The 17,616-nt window shown below is 38.2% G+C and overlaps 1 protein-coding gene across 1 annotated transcript in view; it reads left to right on the top strand.

Annotated features, from left to right (window-relative positions):
* Nucleotides 1–17,616, top strand: part of ZC3H12B (zinc finger CCCH-type containing 12B) — a 73,697-nt gene extending 56,081 nt beyond the window's left edge. Inside the window, exons 3-5 of the mRNA XM_043571045.1 lie at nt 12,828–13,062; nt 13,733–13,839; nt 15,010–17,616. Coding sequence (XP_043426980.1) covers nt 12,828–13,062; nt 13,733–13,839; nt 15,010–16,430 — 1,763 coding nt within the window. The 3' untranslated portion in view covers nt 16,431–17,616. The remainder of the gene's footprint in view (nt 1–12,827; nt 13,063–13,732; nt 13,840–15,009) is intronic.

A 17,616-nucleotide genomic window follows, 5' to 3' on the forward strand; every position in this document is an offset into this window, starting at 1 on the left:
ATTCCAAAAGAAAAAAGGGGAAAGAAGAAACCAAAACAAAACAAAACAACAACAATAACAATAACAACAAAACTAAGCCTGGTCTTATTCCCACCAGAACTTCAGGTTTTTGGTTTTTTTTTAAATATTCGATTTTGAGTATATTTGGTGCATGCGCAGTGCTGTTTGTGCTGGTCTTCTGGAGAAGAGGTCTGCTTCATTGGCTCAGAGTCAGTCTTTCCCCATAAATAGGCAGTTGCCAGGCATAAGGGGGGTGGGGTTTTGTGTAAATGGGTCTTGCCTCCAACTGGGCCTGCTTTGTTGCTCTCTGAAATCCCACTGTGTTGGTGTTGGGGAGAAAATTGTGCTACCCTAATCTTTTGTCATGGGACAGGGGACCTCACCCACCCCCCTCTTCAGGAAGTCCTCACAGAATAGCGAAGGCAGTCAGCTGGCCCTGCACCACAACTCTGCTGCATTTTTTCTTTGGCACACATCACTGGGATTCAAAACCTGAAGTCTTAAGGGACCAGGCACCATGTGGATCTGCCACCCTCCTCCAGAGTACAGCCTCTCCACGCTGTGTCTGAAGTCCTTTGTCCGTGAAAAACAGTCTCATGCTTGCACAGTGTGCACAGTCTATGGTGCAGAACTGACAAAAGCAGCAAAGGTTATATTCCCTCTGGGTGTCCTTCTTTCTCTTGCTAATAAAAGGTCTTTTGCTGATGCTTACAGGGTCTTTTGTCCTTGGGGAGGCAATATACCCTCTTTCAAAAGTACTCAAGGAAGGGGAGTGTTCTCTCACAATGAGCCCTGGAGATCCCAACACCATGCTATGCCCACTGGGCCCAGCTCCCTCCTCTCCAGGAGTATGCACCACAGCTCAGCTCTGGAGAAATTTGTGCTCTTCCAAAACCTCAGAGTTTGAGCTCCAAATGTTGTTTTCAAAAAACAAAAACAAAAACAAAACAAACAAACAAAACCAATCTGGGACACTCAGTACTTCTCACTCCTCAGTGAATGGTCTAGAGAGGTTTCCTCTTGTGCAAACTCAATGCCACACTTTCTCAACCCCTCTTTCTCTCCTTTTTGTCTCTACAAGGAAAAGGTTCCCTCCCCTCTGCAGCACCATTATTCTATCCCCCAAATCAGTTCCACACACCTTGCATCTGCTATGCTATCCCCCTCCAACTGTGGAGCTCCATCTGCCATTCTGCAGAATTGATTTTCTGGGTGTTCCAATTGATCTTACCCCAATACAGCTGTTATTGAGCGATGGGGAAAGCCTCATATTAAGTATATTTTTAAACATATTTTTTCCTGATCCAAATAAAACTGTTATTGCTTTGTCGCATATGGCAGTTAAATTGAGACAACTTGAATTCAGTAAGGAATAAAGCATACAGTATTAAAAAAAAGTGCTTTTCTACTTGACCATAGACTTCAGACTAAAGAAAGGTGAACATGGTTATGTGTGAGTGACTGAATTTTCCAAAGAACTGAAGAAACCATAGTAGGGTATGAATCACATGCTGTACCAAATAAGTGATTGTGAGATTTGCAAATTACAGGGTAAAATATATAGAGAGAACAGTCAGAGCCAAATTAGCCATGAGGCACAGAAGGCCCAGTGTCGAGGACCCATGATACTTTTAGTGTTTTAATTTGAAACACAGGTAAGATGGCAGAGTAGAAAGACCCTGAGCTCATGCCATCCCTCATTTGCAACTAGATATCACTCATAACTATGTCAATAAACGAGACAGTGATACGAAGACTGGCAGAACAATGTCCACAACTAAATTTACAGGAGACACATTAGAGAGGTTAGGAAGGGCAGAAATGGTACCTTAGTTGGGAGCAGCCTGCAGGAAGGAGGGAACTGTGCTTGCAGAGAGGGGAAAGCACCAGGGAACCCACAGGGAAGATAAATTACAATAACATCTAGCCTTAAATATCAGAGGGGCTGAATTCTGTAAGTTTGTATAACCAGCAGCACATAGAGCCTAATGTTTGAAGTCAGCTGACTCAGCAGTAGGCTAGCTGAGAGGGAAAGTGGTACCCTAGTCCCCACCCTAAAAGAGAAAACAGCCCATGAACAAGAAACATAGAAACAAGAGCTTACAAAACAAGAGGAAGATATGTTTATACTGATTTTGGAGCATGTTGGGGAACTTCTCTGGTAACAAGAGAGATGGGAGTCAACATTTTCCTCCCCGAACCCCCAGAATAAACACAGTACTACTTGTGGGACATGGGGCTACACAGGCACCTGCATCTTTGACCCAGAGTTCAGGGTAAATTTTGTTAAAGCTGTATGTGTACCCTGCCCAACTACCAGGTGGACAGTTGCCACCCTACCAAGCCACAGTGAAGCACCCAGCCATGCACCACCAGCTATTGTCACATGCCACATCCAGACACTTGGGACACAGCTATTGATGTGTATCATATGCAGACACTGGGGGCATACCTGCTGAAGTATCCCACAATCAGTTGACTTGCTGCATCTAGCCATGTGACGCCAGCCACCATCACACACTGTGCCCAGCTGTGCCTGCAGTTGTCATGTGGTACAGTCGGTATCACACCCCAGACAATCCCACATGCAGCCTTCAGGTGCTGCGGTGCTCCGGAGTATCCAGCAAAAAACTAGAGTCCCACTGCAAAATTTGCTAACACTGCTCCACATTCTCAACTTCCCTAGTAGGGATGCCATCTCAGAAATGGCCTGCCTGGATCCCATTAATATTACAGAGAGCAAACGCAGCCCACAACTGAGAGAATCAGTGCAGACAACTGCACTGAAAAGAAAAGTTGACTCAGACACAAGAGTAAGGCATACACAACACATACAGGTTACTCTCCTAAAGTGCCAAGCTCTGGTGAACAGGGGACACTGCACTGCAGGGCACTCCAGGACCTCCTCTTCAAAAAGTCACTACTTTCTTTTTTTTTTTAATATTTATTTATTTTTGAGACAGAGAGAGAGCATGAACGGAGACTGTCAGAGAGAGAGAGGAATACACAGAATCTGAAACAGGCTCCAGGCTCTGAGCTGTCAGCACAAAGCCCGACATGGGGCTTGAACTCACGAACCACGAGATCATGACCTGAGCCGAAGTCGGAAGCTTAACCGACTGAGCCACCCAGGCATCCCAAAAAGTCACTACTTTCAAGAGCACAAGACATTGATGACTTTCTTAACACACAAAAACAGACACAGAGAGACAGACAAAATGAAGAGACAGAGAAATTTATCCCAAATGAAACAGCAGGACATGGCAACCGCCAGAAATCTAAAAGGAACAGACATATGAAACATACCTGATGGAGAATTTAAAATAATGCTCATAAGGATACTTACTGGATTTGAGAAAAGAGTGGAAAACATGAGTGAGATCCTTAACACAGAGATAAGGAATAACATAGCAGTGATAAAGGGCTCAATAAACAAAATGAGAAATCAGCTTGATGGAAAGAATGGCAAGATGAAAGAAGCAGAGGAACAAATTAGTGACCTACAAGAAAAAGTAATGGAAACTAATTAACTTGAACAAAAGAGAAAAAACAATTACACAAAATGAGAATAGACTTAGGGAACTCAGTGATTCCACCAGATGTAATAATATTTGTATTATAGGAGTCCCAGAAGAAGAAGAAGAAGAAGAAGAAGAAGAAGGAGAGAGAAGAGGGGGCAGAAAATTTATTTCAAGAAAAAATAGCTGAAAACTTGCCTAAACTGGTGAAGGAAGCAGATATCTAGATCCAGGATGCACAGAGAACTCCCATCAAAATCAACAAAAGCAGACACACACTAAGACATATTGTTTGCAAAATATAATGATACACAAAAAAAATCCTAAAATTGTCAAGACAAATGAAGTCAGTATATTACAAGGAAAAGCCATAAGGCCAGCAGGAGATTTTTTAACAGAAACTTGGCAAGACAGAAGGGGGTAGCATGATATATTCAAAGTGCTGATGGGAAAAAAATCTGCAGCCAAAAATACTCTATCAAGCAAGGCAATCATTCAAAATAGAAGGAGAGATCAAGAGTTTCCCAGATAAACCAAAACTAAGGAGTTTGTGACCATTAAACCAGTCCTTCAAGAAATATTAAAGGGTACTTTGCATGGGAAGGACACACACAAAATGACAGTATAAAGATAAAAAAAAATGAAGAAGCAGTAAAAATAAACATTTCTTTAAAAAACAGGTCAAGGAACTCACAAAATAAAATGATATATAAAATATAATGATACATACCTAAAACATGGGAAGGAGAGGAGAAAGAATGAATTCAAACATAAATGCCCACCAACTTAATATAGACAGCTTTATGAAGACGAGGGTATATACAAACCCAATGGTAACCATATATCAAAAAACACTAATAAATATGCAAAGAATTAAGAGAAAGAATCCAAATATATCACTAAAGAAAATCAGCAAAACATGAAAAAGAAGAAAGGATCACAGAAAATAGCCAGGAAAAAAACAAAACAAGTAACAAAATGGCAATGAATACATACATATCTATCAATAATTACTTTAAATGTAAATGGACTAAATGCTCCAATCAAAAAAAATATATAGGGTGGCAGAATGGATAAAGAAAACAAGACCCATCTATATGCTGCCTACAAGAGATTCATTTTAGACTTAAAAAGCACCTGCAGAGGGGCGCCTGGGTGGCTCAGTTGGTTAAGCATCCGACTTTGGCTCAGGTTGTGATCCCGCGGTCCGTGAGTTTGAGCCCCGCATCGGGCTCTGTGCTGACAGCTCAGAACCTGGAGTCTGCTTCTGATTCTGTGTCTCCCTCTCTCTCTGACCCTCCCCCCATTCATGCTCTGTCTCTCTCTGTCTCAAAAAGAAATAAACGTTAAAAAAAATTTTAAAAAGCACCTGCAGATTGAAAATGAGGGGAAGGAGAAACATGTATCATGCAAATGGATGTCAAAAAAAAAAAAAAGCCAGGGTAGCAAGACTAATGTAAGTCAAAATAGAGTTTAAAATAAAAAACTGTGAGAGCTCCTGGGTGGCTCAGTCAGTTAAGCATCTGACTTCGGCTCAGGTCATAATCTCATGGTTTGTGGGTTTAAGCCCCACATCGGGATTTGTGCTGATTAGATCAGAACCTGGAGCCTGCTTTAGTTTCTGTGTGTGTGTGTCTCTCTCTCTCTGTCCCTCGCCTGCTCACTCTCTGTCTCTCTCTTTCAAAAATAAACAAACATTTACAAAAAAGTTAAAATAAAAACTGTAACAAGAGGCAAAGAAGGACAGTATATAATAATAAAGTGGACAATCTCACAAGAAGATATAACAATTGATTGAAATATATATATGTATATATACACACACACTCAACATGGGAGTCTCCAAGTACATAAAACAGTTAATAATAAACATAAATAAACTAATCTATAATAATGCAATAATAGTAGGGGACTTTAACACCCCATTTACATCAATGGATAGATCATGTAAACAAAAAATCAACAAGGAAATGATGGCTTTGAATGAGACACTGGCAACTGGATTTGACAGATACATTCATAACATTCCATCTGAAAGCAGCAGAATACACATTCATTTCAAGTGCACACAGATCATTCTCCAGAATAGATCACATTTTCACCTACAAAACAAATCTCAACAAGTTCAAGAAGAGCAAAGTAATACCATGCATCTTTTCTGACCACAAAGCTATGAAACTAGAAATCAATCACACACAAAAATCTGAAAAGAGTACAAATACATGGAGGTTAAAAAACACGCTACTAAGTAATGAATGAAACCAGGAATTAAAAGAAGTAAAAAAAAATACATGGAACAAAAGACATGTAAAAAGATTCTCAACATCACTTATCATCAGGAAGTGCAAATCCAAACTACAATGGGATATCACCTCACACCTGTCAGAATGGCTAAAATCAACAACAGAAGAAAAAACAGGTGTTAGCAAGGATGTGGAGAAATCTTCTTACACTGTTGGTGGGAATGCAAACTGGTGCAGCCACTCTGGAAAACTGAATGGAGGTTTCTCAAAAAGTTAAAAAATAGAATCATCCAAGGCATTGCACCACTAGGTATTTACCCAAAGAATACAAATATACTAATTCAAAAGGATACATGCATCCTGATGTTTATAGCAGCATTAACTAAAATAGCAAATTTATGGAAATAGTCCAAATATCCATCAACTGATAAATGGATAAAGATGTGGTGTATATATATATATATATATATATGCATGCAATGGAATATTACACAGCCATAAAAAACCATGAAATGTTGCTATTTGCAGTTACATGGATGGAGCTAGAGAGTACTATACTAAGTGAAATAGGTTCGTGAGAATAAGACAAATACCATATGATTTCACTCATATGTGGTGTTTAAGAAACAAAACACATGATCAATGGAAAAAAAAGAGAGGGGCAAGCCAAGAAACAGATTCTTAACTATAGAGAATAAACTTATGGCTACCAGAGTGGAAGTGGATGGAAAGATGTGTTAAATAGTTGCTTTATATTAGGAGTGCACTTGTGATGAGCACCAGGTGATGTATGCAAGTGCTGAAGCACTAAATTATACACCTGAAACTAATATAATACTGTTTGTAAACAAACTGAAATTTAAATAAAAAGTAAAAATAAAATAAAATAAAATATGAATTGATAGGATAAAAAAATAAAAATTATAACCACCAAAAACCAGTGGGATGCAGTAAAAGAGTTCAAAGAGGCAAGTCATAGCAATATAGGCCTACCTCAAGATGCAAGAACAATATGAACCAACTTAACCTTGTGCCTAAAGAGGCTAGAAAAAGAACAATAAGGGAAGCACGAAACCAGCAGAAAGAGGGAAATAAATCATATTTCTGATCATAACAGAAATAAATAATACAGAAACTAAGAAAATAGATCAATGAAACCAGAAGCTGTACTTTTGAAAAAGATCAATAAAGTGGATAAACCTCTGCCCAGACTCATCAAAGAGAGAGAGAGAGAGAGAGAGAGAAATGACTGAAATAAATACAATCACAAATTGGAGAGGAGAAATACCTACCAACACAACAGAAATACAAATGAGTATAAAAGAAGATTACAAAAACCATATTCCAACAAATTGGACAACTTAGAAGAAATAGATAAATTCCTAGAAGCATATAAACTACCAAAGCTGAAACAGAAAAAAATAGAAAACTTGAACAGACTGATAACCAACAAAAAAAATTGAATGTGTAATCACAAAACTCCCAACAAACGAAAGTGTCTTCACAGGTGAATTCCTCCAACCATTTTAAGACTTAATTCTTATTCTTCTGAAACTATTACAAAAAATAGAAAAGCGGGGCGCCTGGGTGGCGCAGTCGGTTGAGCGGCTGACTTCAGCCAGGTCACGATCTCGCGGTATGTGAGTTCGAGCCCCGCGTCAGGCTCTGTGCTGACTGCTCAGAGCCTGGAGCCTGCTTCCGATTCTGTCTCCCTCTCTCTCTGCCCCTCCCCCGTTCATGCTCTGTCTCTCTCTGTCTCAAAAATAAATAAACGTTAAAAAAAAATTAGAACAGTAACTAATACTTCCAAATGCATTCTGTGATCAAAACCAGAAAAAGATACCACTAAAAATATAACTACAGGTCAATATATTTGATGAACATATATGCAAAAAATCCTCAACAAAATGCTAGCAAACCAAATTCAACAATATATTAAAATAATCATTCACCATGATCAAGTGGCATTTGTTCCTGGATTCAAGCATTGTGCATTACTTCCTTATCAATCAGTGTAATACATCAATCAATAAAAGAAAGGATAAGAACCATATGACGTTTTCAGTAGACACAGAAAAAGCACTGGACAAAGTACAACATCCATTCATGATTTAAAAAAATACCCTCAACAAAGTAAGTTTAGAGTAAACATACCTCAACATAATAAAGGCCATCTATAATAAATCCATGGCTAGTATCTTTCTCCATGGGGATGGATGGTCAGGAAACATGACATGGATGTCCACACTCATCAATTTTATTCAACATAGTATTGGCTGTTCTAGCTTCACTAATAAGACAACAAAAAGATATAAAAGGCATCCAAACTGGCAAGAAGAAGTAAAACTTTCACTATTTACAGGGGACATGATAACCTATATAGAAAACCTGAAATACTACACCAAAAAAGTGTAGAATTGACAAAAAAAATTTAATTAAAGTCGCAGGTTAGAAAATCAATGTATAGCAATCTGTTGCATTTCTATACACCAATAATGAAGAAGCACAAATAGAAATTAAGGAGTCAATCCCATTTACAATTTTACCAAAAACCTAGGCAAATGACCTGTACTCTGAAAACTATAAAACATTGATGAAAGAAACTGAAGATGACACAAAGAAATGGAAATATATTCCATGCACATGGATTGGAGGAACAAATATTGTTAAAAAGCCTATATTACTCAAAGCAACCTATACATTTAATGTAATCCCTATCAAAATACCACCAACATTTTTCACAGAACTACAAGAAGCAATCATAAAATTCGTATGAAACCACAAAAAATCCTAAATAGCCAAAGCAATCTCAAAAAAAAAGAAAAGCAAAGCTGGAGGCATCACAATTCCAGACTTCAAGTTATATTACAAAGCTGTAGTAATCAAAACAGTATGGCCCTGGCACAAAAATAGACACATAGATCAATAGAACAGAATAGAAAACCTAGAAATGAACCCACAACTATGTGGTCAAGTAATCTTTAACAAGCACGAATGAATATCCAATGGAAAACACACAGTCTCTTCAACAAATGGTGTTGGGAAAACTGGACAGCAGCATGCAAAAGAATGAAACTGGACCATGTTCTTACACCAGACACAAAAGTAAATTGTAAGTGGATGAAAGACCTAAATATGAGACAGGAAATGATCAAAATCCTAGAGGAGAACACAAGCAATAATCTCTTTGACATCAACCATAGCAACTTCTTACTAAATATGTTTCCTGAAGCAAGGGAAACAAAAGCAAAAATAAACTATTGGGATTCATCAAATATAAAGCTTGTATACAGCAAAGGAAACAATCAACAAAACTAAAAGAATTGAGTGGGAGAAGATATTTGTAAATGACACATGTGATAATGGGTTACTATCCAAAATATATAAAGAACTTATAAAACTCAACACCCAAATAATGAATAATCCAGTTAACAAATGGACAGAAGACATGAATAGACATTTTTTTCCAAAGGATACATACAGATGGCTAACAGACACATGAGAAGATGCTCAGCATCTTTGATACAAATCAAAACTACAATGAGATATCACCTCACACCTGTCAGAATGGCTAAAATCAACAACACAAAAAACAATATGTGTCGGCAAGGATGTTTAGAAAGGGGAAGTCTGTTGCACTGTTGGCAGAAATGCAAACTGGTGCAGCCACTCTGGAAAACAGTATGGAGGTTTCTCAAAAAGTTAAAAATAGAACTTCTCTACTATTCAGCAATTTCACTACTAGGTATTTACCAGAAGAATGCAAAAATACTAATTTAAATGGATATGTGCACTCTGCTGTTTATAGCAACATTACCTAGAATATCCAAATCATGGAAAGAGCCCAAATGTCCATTGACTGATGAATGGATAAAGAAGTGGTATAGGGTGTTGGGTGACTCAGTGAATTAAGTGTCAGACTCTTCATCTAAGCTCAGGTCTTGATCTCAAGGTCATGAGTTCAAACCCTATGTTAGGCTTGAAAAATAAAAGAGAAATTGGATGCATCACAATTCTGGTTTTCAAGTTACATTTCAAAGCTGTAGTATACAAAACAATATGGTACTGGCACAAAAATAGGCACATAGATCAATGGAACAGAATAGAAACCCCAGAAATAACCCCACAATTATGTGGTCAATTACTCTTTAGCAAAGTAGGAAAAAAATATTCAACTGGAAAAAGACAGTCTTTTCAACAAATGGTGTTGGGAATACTGCACAGCAAACTGCAAAAGAATGAAACTGCTCAAAATGGATTAAAGACCTAAATGAGAGACCTGACATCATAAAAATTCCAGCAGAGAACACAAGACAGTAAGATCTCTGGCATCAATAGTAACATTTTTTCTAGATATGTTTCCTGAAGAAAGGGAAATAAAAGTGAAAATAAACTATTGGTACTTCATCAAGATAATAAGCTTCTGCACAGCAAAGGAAACAATAAACAAAACTAAAACAATAAATAAAACAACCTAAGGAATGGGAGAAAGTATTTGCAAATGACATATTTAATAAAGGACTAGCATCCAAAATATGTAGAGAACTTACACAAATCAACACCCCAAGCCCAAACAGTCCAATTAAAATTGGGCATAAGAAATGAACAGAAATTCCTCCTCCAAAGAAGACATACCGATGACCAACAGACACATTAAAGATGCTCAATATCACTGATCATAAGGGAAATGCAAACCAAAACTGAAATGAAATATCACCTCACACCTATCAGAATGGCTAAAATCAACAACACAAGAAATAAATATTGGCAAGGTGTGGGGAAAAAGGAACCCTCTTGCGCTGTTGGTGGGAATGCAAACTCATGCAGCCACTGTAGAAAACAGTATTATGGAAGTTCCTCAAACAGTAAAAAATGGAACTACACTATGATCCAGTAATTGTGCTACTGGGTATTTATCAAAAAAATACCAAAAAAATAATGCAAAGGGACACATGCACTCCTATGTTTATAGGAGCATTATTTATAGTAGCCAAGATATGGAAGCAGCCTTAGTGTCTATAGATTGATGAATGGATAAAGAAAATGTGGTGTATATATACAATGGAATATTATTCAGCCATAATAAAGAATGAAATCTAGTACACTTGAAAGTAATATAACACTATATGTTAACTAACTGGAATTGAAATAAAAACTTAAACTTAAAAAATAAAAACTTAAATAAAAACTTAAAACTTAGGGGCATCTGGGAGGCTCTGTTGGTTAAGCTTCTGACTCTTGATTTCGGCTCAGGTCATTGTCTCATGGTTCCTGGGATTGATCAGACTCTGTGCTCACTGAGCAAAGCCTGCTTGGGATTTTCTCTCTGCTTGGGATTTCCCCCTCTCTCTGCCCCTCCTCTGCCTGTGTGGTCCCTCTCTCTCTCTCTCTCTATGTGTGTATATATATATATATATATATACATACACATATATACGTATATATGTATATATACACATATATATGTATATATATACGTATACGTATATGTATATATATATACACATATACATATATACACATATATGTATACATATACATATATACACATATATGTATACATATACATATATACATATACATATATACACATATATGTATACATATACATATATACAAATATACGTATATGTATATATATACACATATATACATGTATATGTATATATATGTATACATATATACGTATATATGTGTGTATATATATATATACGTATATATGTGTGTGTATATATATATATGTATATATATAATCTTGCCATTTGTAATGACATGGATGGAGCTAGATAGTATAATGCTAAGCGATTTAAGTCAATCAGAGAAAGACAAATACCATACAATTTCACTCATATGTGGAATTTAAGAAACAAAACAAATGAGCAAAGTTAAAAAAGAGAGATAGACAAACCAAAAAAATTTCCTATCTATAAAGAACACACTGATGGTTACCAAAGGGGAATTGTGTGGTGTGGATGGGTAAATAGGATTAAGGAGTGCACTTGTCATGATGTGCATTTGGTGATGCATGGAATTATTGAATCACTGTATTGTACACCTGAAATTAATATAACATTGTGTGTTGACTACACTGGAAAAAAATTTAACAAAAATATGTTTTAATTTTATTTTCTTTTAATATTGAAGGAAACATTTAATATAACAACAATTAATTTATAATAATGTATCTAGATAATTTGTTTTTATACCAAAGCAGTTGTAAAGTGTAATTTTTAATATTTCTTTATGAAATAAGGACATTTCAAAGTGAAAACAAAGTGAAAACTAAGGTCCACAAAAGTCAGGATGTGGTCCTAATGTTAGTTGGATTACTATATTCACCTACACTATATGAAGCTAACTCTTTACAGAATTTGAGAACATATAGACCCTAGTCCTCTATGTATCAGCTTTTGCATGATGTGCCAAATAAGAATGTCAGAATGGCTGTTAGAACTGTGTTGTGGAACTGTCTGCCAGCTTCTGAACAGGGTCACGACCTCCGCCTGAGAGTGGACCCTGCCATTGCTCAAGCCCAGCCTGTATGCTTTCTTTCCTCATCAATTAAGATACCAAAAGGAAAGGGGGTCAGTACTCAACATGGTACAGCTTTGTTTCCACTTAGTTGTGGCTTTCCTTCAGGAAGAAGGGAAAAATGTAAGTCCCAAGGAGTGATGTTTTACCCTCCTCCTGGCAGACACATCCTCAGTATACTGCTCTGTTTTCTTCAATAGTCAAAAGCTGCTGCTTCAGCCAAAAGAAAAAACAAACATAAGGAATGCTAGGATATCAGTGTTATTTCTCACTCTTCATGGTTGTTTCTGAAACTTAGATGTCATTGAGTTCAGTTCCTTCACTTTATTAGAAACTGAAGTCCAAAGGAGAAGGTGACTTGCTTAATGTCACAATCCAAATTGGTGCCATAGCCAGGAATAAAGGCCACTTTCTCTCTAAGAGCAAATAACACTCATCTATCTAGTACCAACTTTTGTATTTGTAATATGAGGATAATGCTGCTAGTTTTCAAAGATGGTTTCTACTCTGTGGCATATAATCTATATTTTGACAGATCAAGAGATTCTACGTAAACTGGAGAAAGAAAAGATTCTTGTCTTCACACCATCCCGAAGGGTCCAGGGCAGGAGAGTTGTCTGTTATGATGACCGGTTCATAGTCAAATTGGCTTTTGATTCCGACGGCATCATTGTATCTAATGATAACTACCGAGACCTTCAAGTTGAAAAGCCAGAATGGAAGAAGTTTATAGAGGAGCGGTTGCTGATGTATTCTTTTGTGAATGACAAGTACGTTTCTTTTAGTAGGCACTGAATGCTTAAATCCCTGTTTCCACTAGGAATAGATTTTCATTTCAATAAACATTTACTGAACATTTACTGTGTACTGTGAATTATGCTAATTGCCATGGAGATAAGAGGCTGAATAGGAAACAAGACTCACTCTTAAGAGGCTCAAAGTGTAGTGGAGAAGCGAAAGAGAACCACACATGTTGTGATAAGTAGTATGGTTACAGTTTTTAAAATTGCTTTGTCTACATGAAATAATAGGAAAAAGCCTCAAACAGGGCATAACGTTTGAGATGAAGTTTACATACAGAAGAAAGAGGATTGCTGGGCACTACAGGTAAAAAGAATTTCATGAATAAAGCTATAAAGATGTGAAAGTAGGTTGCATGTGGGGGGAATCAGCAGGCATGCTCGTATGGTTGAAATGTATAGTCCACAGAAGAATGATACACTGGAAAAAATCATATTTTTGGTGTGTGTGTGTGTGTGTGTGTTCACATGGGAATGAAGGGAAGAACTGCTGGCTTAGCAGGAGATAGACCTGAGGCAGAAAGGACAATTAGAAGGCCATGACAACAGTATAGGCAAGGAGTAATGAAGATCTGAACTCCTAAAAAAGGGTAATGGGGATAGAAAGGAAGATATTTATCTCTTGCTTGTTTGTTTTTAGATTTATGCCTCCAGATGATCCTTTAGGACGCCATGGCCCAAATCTTGAAAATTTCTTGAGAAAGAGACCTGTTGTTCCAGAGTACAAGAAGCAACCATGCCCTTATGGTGAGTACCTATGTGCATAACTGAGTTCTATACTAAAAGAAACACAAGGACTATGTGAATACTTACATCTCAAAGGTTTCCCTTTCAAATGGAAAATTGCAACTTGTCTATGTTCTGTGAGTTAAAGTCTGTGTCTAAGTATTCTCAGGCATTTAAAAAAACATCCATAAAAACTGCATGAGAAACACGAAGGGAAAATTAGTTGCCGCTTGTTTAAATGATACATGTGTTCTAGCTGTCTCCATCCTGAGAAGTGTTGCTGGAGGCAGGGAAGTGCAGAAACTCACATGGCCTACGGAAGCAGAAAAGGCAATGCCAAATTGGATTTGGCCTCAAAAAAGGATGTGTCTCTCAAGTAGGTGACTGCACTCTCTGTCAACTAATAATACCCTTTTCTTCAGATCTGTATTTTCCAGTTTTCTTCCAAACTTCATTTTCATTTGGTTTTTAAAAATATAGTTGTCTAGAGTGCTTTCATGATCTTATGCCAAGTCCTTCTGATACAAAGTTTGTGAGCCTAACAATGCAACATGGGCTGCTTGGTCTGAAGCTACTTTGGATGTTCACTCTTTTTGGATAATCATTTGTTTATGTGACATCTTGGGTTTTTTTCTCAATTAACATTTATTTAAATTATACAGTATTTTCTTGTTCATTAGCTTCATTTAATTTTTACAATGACCTTATAATACAGGCATAATTATGGACTTCTTTTACAGAAGAGTTAAAATGAGGCTCAGAAAGTGAAGTCACTTACCAAGGTCACATGTCTAGTAAACAACATAGCTGAAATTGAAACTCAGGCTGACTGGCTTCCAAGCCTGTGCTTTTTGCACTGCACTATGCTGCCTGCTGCTGCCCTACACTGCCTCAGCATGCAGGTTATGCCTAGGCAAAGTTGTGAATTACAAGAAAGTGAAGGCTGTTCAACTGCTCAGTTCTTAGCTTTTATGTTGCAGTTTCCTCTCCAGGTTTCCACTTGTTCCTTCTTCCCTCACAGTGTGTGATGCCTCCTTGGTGTTGTGCTGCCTCTTATCTTTATGGACAGTTAACTTTCTTCTTAAACCCAAATAGTAAAACTCTAACCTGAGTACCCAGTTTATTACAGCAGTTTCTGACAGATTTGCACCAGTATGAGAGAGAGTCTTACCCCAAGACATTATTTTTCAGGCAAAAAATGCACTTATGGCCACAAGTGCAAATACTACCATCCGGAGCGGGCCAACCAACCACAGCGTTCGGTGGCTGATGAGCTCCGCATCAGTGCCAAACTGTCCACAGTGAAAACCGTGAGTGAAGGCACCCTGGCCAAGTGTAGCACAGGGCTGTCTAATGCCAAAGGTGAAATAACCTCCGAAGTCAAACGTGTGGCCCCCAAGCGCCAATCGGATCCCAGCATCCGGTCCATGGCTGTGGAGCCTGAGGAATGGCTGTCCATTGCCCGTAAGCCTGAGGCCAGCTCTGTCCCCTCACTTGTGACTGCCCTAAGTGTCCCCACAATCCCACCCCCCAAAAGCCATGCGGTGGGTGCACTCAACACTCGTTCAGCCAGCAGCCCAGTGCCAGGATCCTCTCATCTCCCCCACCAGAAGGCCTCACTGGAACACATGGCTAGTATGCAGTACCCTCCAATCCTGGTTACAAACAGCCATGGGACACCTATTAGCTATGCTGACCAATACTCAAAGTTTGAGTCCCTGGGGGACCACAGTTACTATTCAATGTTAGGCGACTTCTCCAAACTGAACATCAACAGCATGCATAATCGAGAGTACTACATGGCTGAAGTAGACCGAGGGGTGTATGCCCGGAGTCCCAACCTCTGTCCTGACAATCGTATGAGCCATACCAGGAACGACAACTACTCCTCTTACAACAACCTGTATTTGGCTGTAGCTGATGGCCATCCTGAAGGCAATTTAAAGCTGCATCGCTCAGTATCTCAGAACCGTCTTCAGCCTTTTCCTCATGGTTACCATGACGCCTTAACACGAGTGCAGAGCTATGGCCCAGAGGATTCTAAGCAAGCCCCCCACAAGCAGTCAGTTCCCCACTTAGTTCTACAAGCCCAGCACCCAGCAACTGGAGCATGTTCAAGCTGTCCTGGAGACTACCCCATGCCTCCTAATCTCCACCCTGGGGCAACCCCCCAGCCAGGACGTGCTCTGGTAATGACTCGGATGGACAGTATTTCTGACTCCCGCCTCTATGAAAGCAACCCAATGAGGCAAAGAAGACCTCCCCTGTGCCGGGAACAACATGCCAGCTGGGACCCATTACCCTGTACAACCGACTCCTATGGCTATCACTCCTATCCCTTGAGTAACAGCCTCATGCAACCATGCTATGAGCCAGTCATGGTACGGAGCATGCCTGAAAAGATGGAACAGCTTTGGAGGAATCCTTGGGTTGGAATGTGCAATGATACCAGGGAGCATATGATCCCAGAGCACCAGTATCAGACTTATAAGAACCTCTGCAATATTTTCCCTTCAAACATCGTCCTTGCAGTGATGGAAAAGAATCCCCACACAGCAGATGCCCAGCAACTGGCAGCCTTGATTGTTTCTAAGCTTAGGGCTGCACGTTGACATGACACAGGACTTATTCCTTTATACATATATAAATATTCATACTAATAATGCATCAATGCTAAGATAAAAGTAACTAATAATTTTGTGTTGCGCTTTACAAGTTATAGTGTTTCTGTCATTTGAAGCGCAAAACAACCCTGTAAAGTAAATTTTACTAATCTTATTTTCTATAAAAGGAAACTGAATCTCATTGTGATTAAGTTACTTGCCAAGGTCACACTGCTAGCAAGTGACCAAATCAGGATTCACACTCAAGTCCTCTGACTCCAAGTCCCATGCTTTTTTGCTCGGCACCATGCGGATAATGGAGGACAAAACTCATGAGGAGAGATCTAAAATCAAGAAACTCCCAAAGGATTCCATTATCAATGTTTTCTTAGTTGCACATTCTATATTACAAAGTATTGATAATATTTCTAATTTAGAGAGCAAGAGCATCTGGATCAAATCATATATTGAATTTACCTTTTGGGATTTTTAATAGGATATTTAAAGCTTTTAAAAAGTAAATACATAATTTATTGCATGAATATCTGACCATTCAATATCTTTATTAACCAAGCTATAGGGTCACATCAAAGCTCTAGACCTATATTTCAAAACTATTGTTAGCAATTATATTGCATGCATAACTGTATGTATTTAGTTTGAGATGTTTATGTATCCCCATATAACCTTTTATATAGTGATAATGAGAAGAAAAGCTCTGCACAGTCCTTAGTCTACAGCTGTATAGATCATGAATCTAACTTGATTTTATGTCACATTTCATAGTGTCAACTAGTTCTGAAAGTGAAATTACATGCCAATATTTGAATATTGTTTTCTTAGGCACCAGAGAAAACTAACTGTATTTCCTTTGCACTTTTTACTTGTCAACACTGACAGTTCTTAGCTTTTAAGTCTCTTCACTTTAGCAAATTTGGGATCAGATTACAGCTTTCTTCTTCAGAGGAGCTGATGGACAAGCATAGCAGGTGTGTGCTAGACAAGCACAGAAGAGTTTGACAAGGATGAAGGGATTTACTACCAGACTCCACTTCCCTTTTCCAAGGAGAGATGGCCAAACTCATGCAGCATTAAATGATGAACACAAAGCTGCACTCAAGGAGGGTCTAATGGATACCCTTTAAACTTATGACCTATGCAGTATTCAACATCACAGGATAAAATGTAATGGAGG

This window comes from Prionailurus bengalensis, chromosome X (assembly GCF_016509475.1).
Source record: "Prionailurus bengalensis isolate Pbe53 chromosome X, Fcat_Pben_1.1_paternal_pri, whole genome shotgun sequence".
Classification (NCBI taxonomy): domain Eukaryota; kingdom Metazoa; phylum Chordata; class Mammalia; order Carnivora; family Felidae; genus Prionailurus; species Prionailurus bengalensis.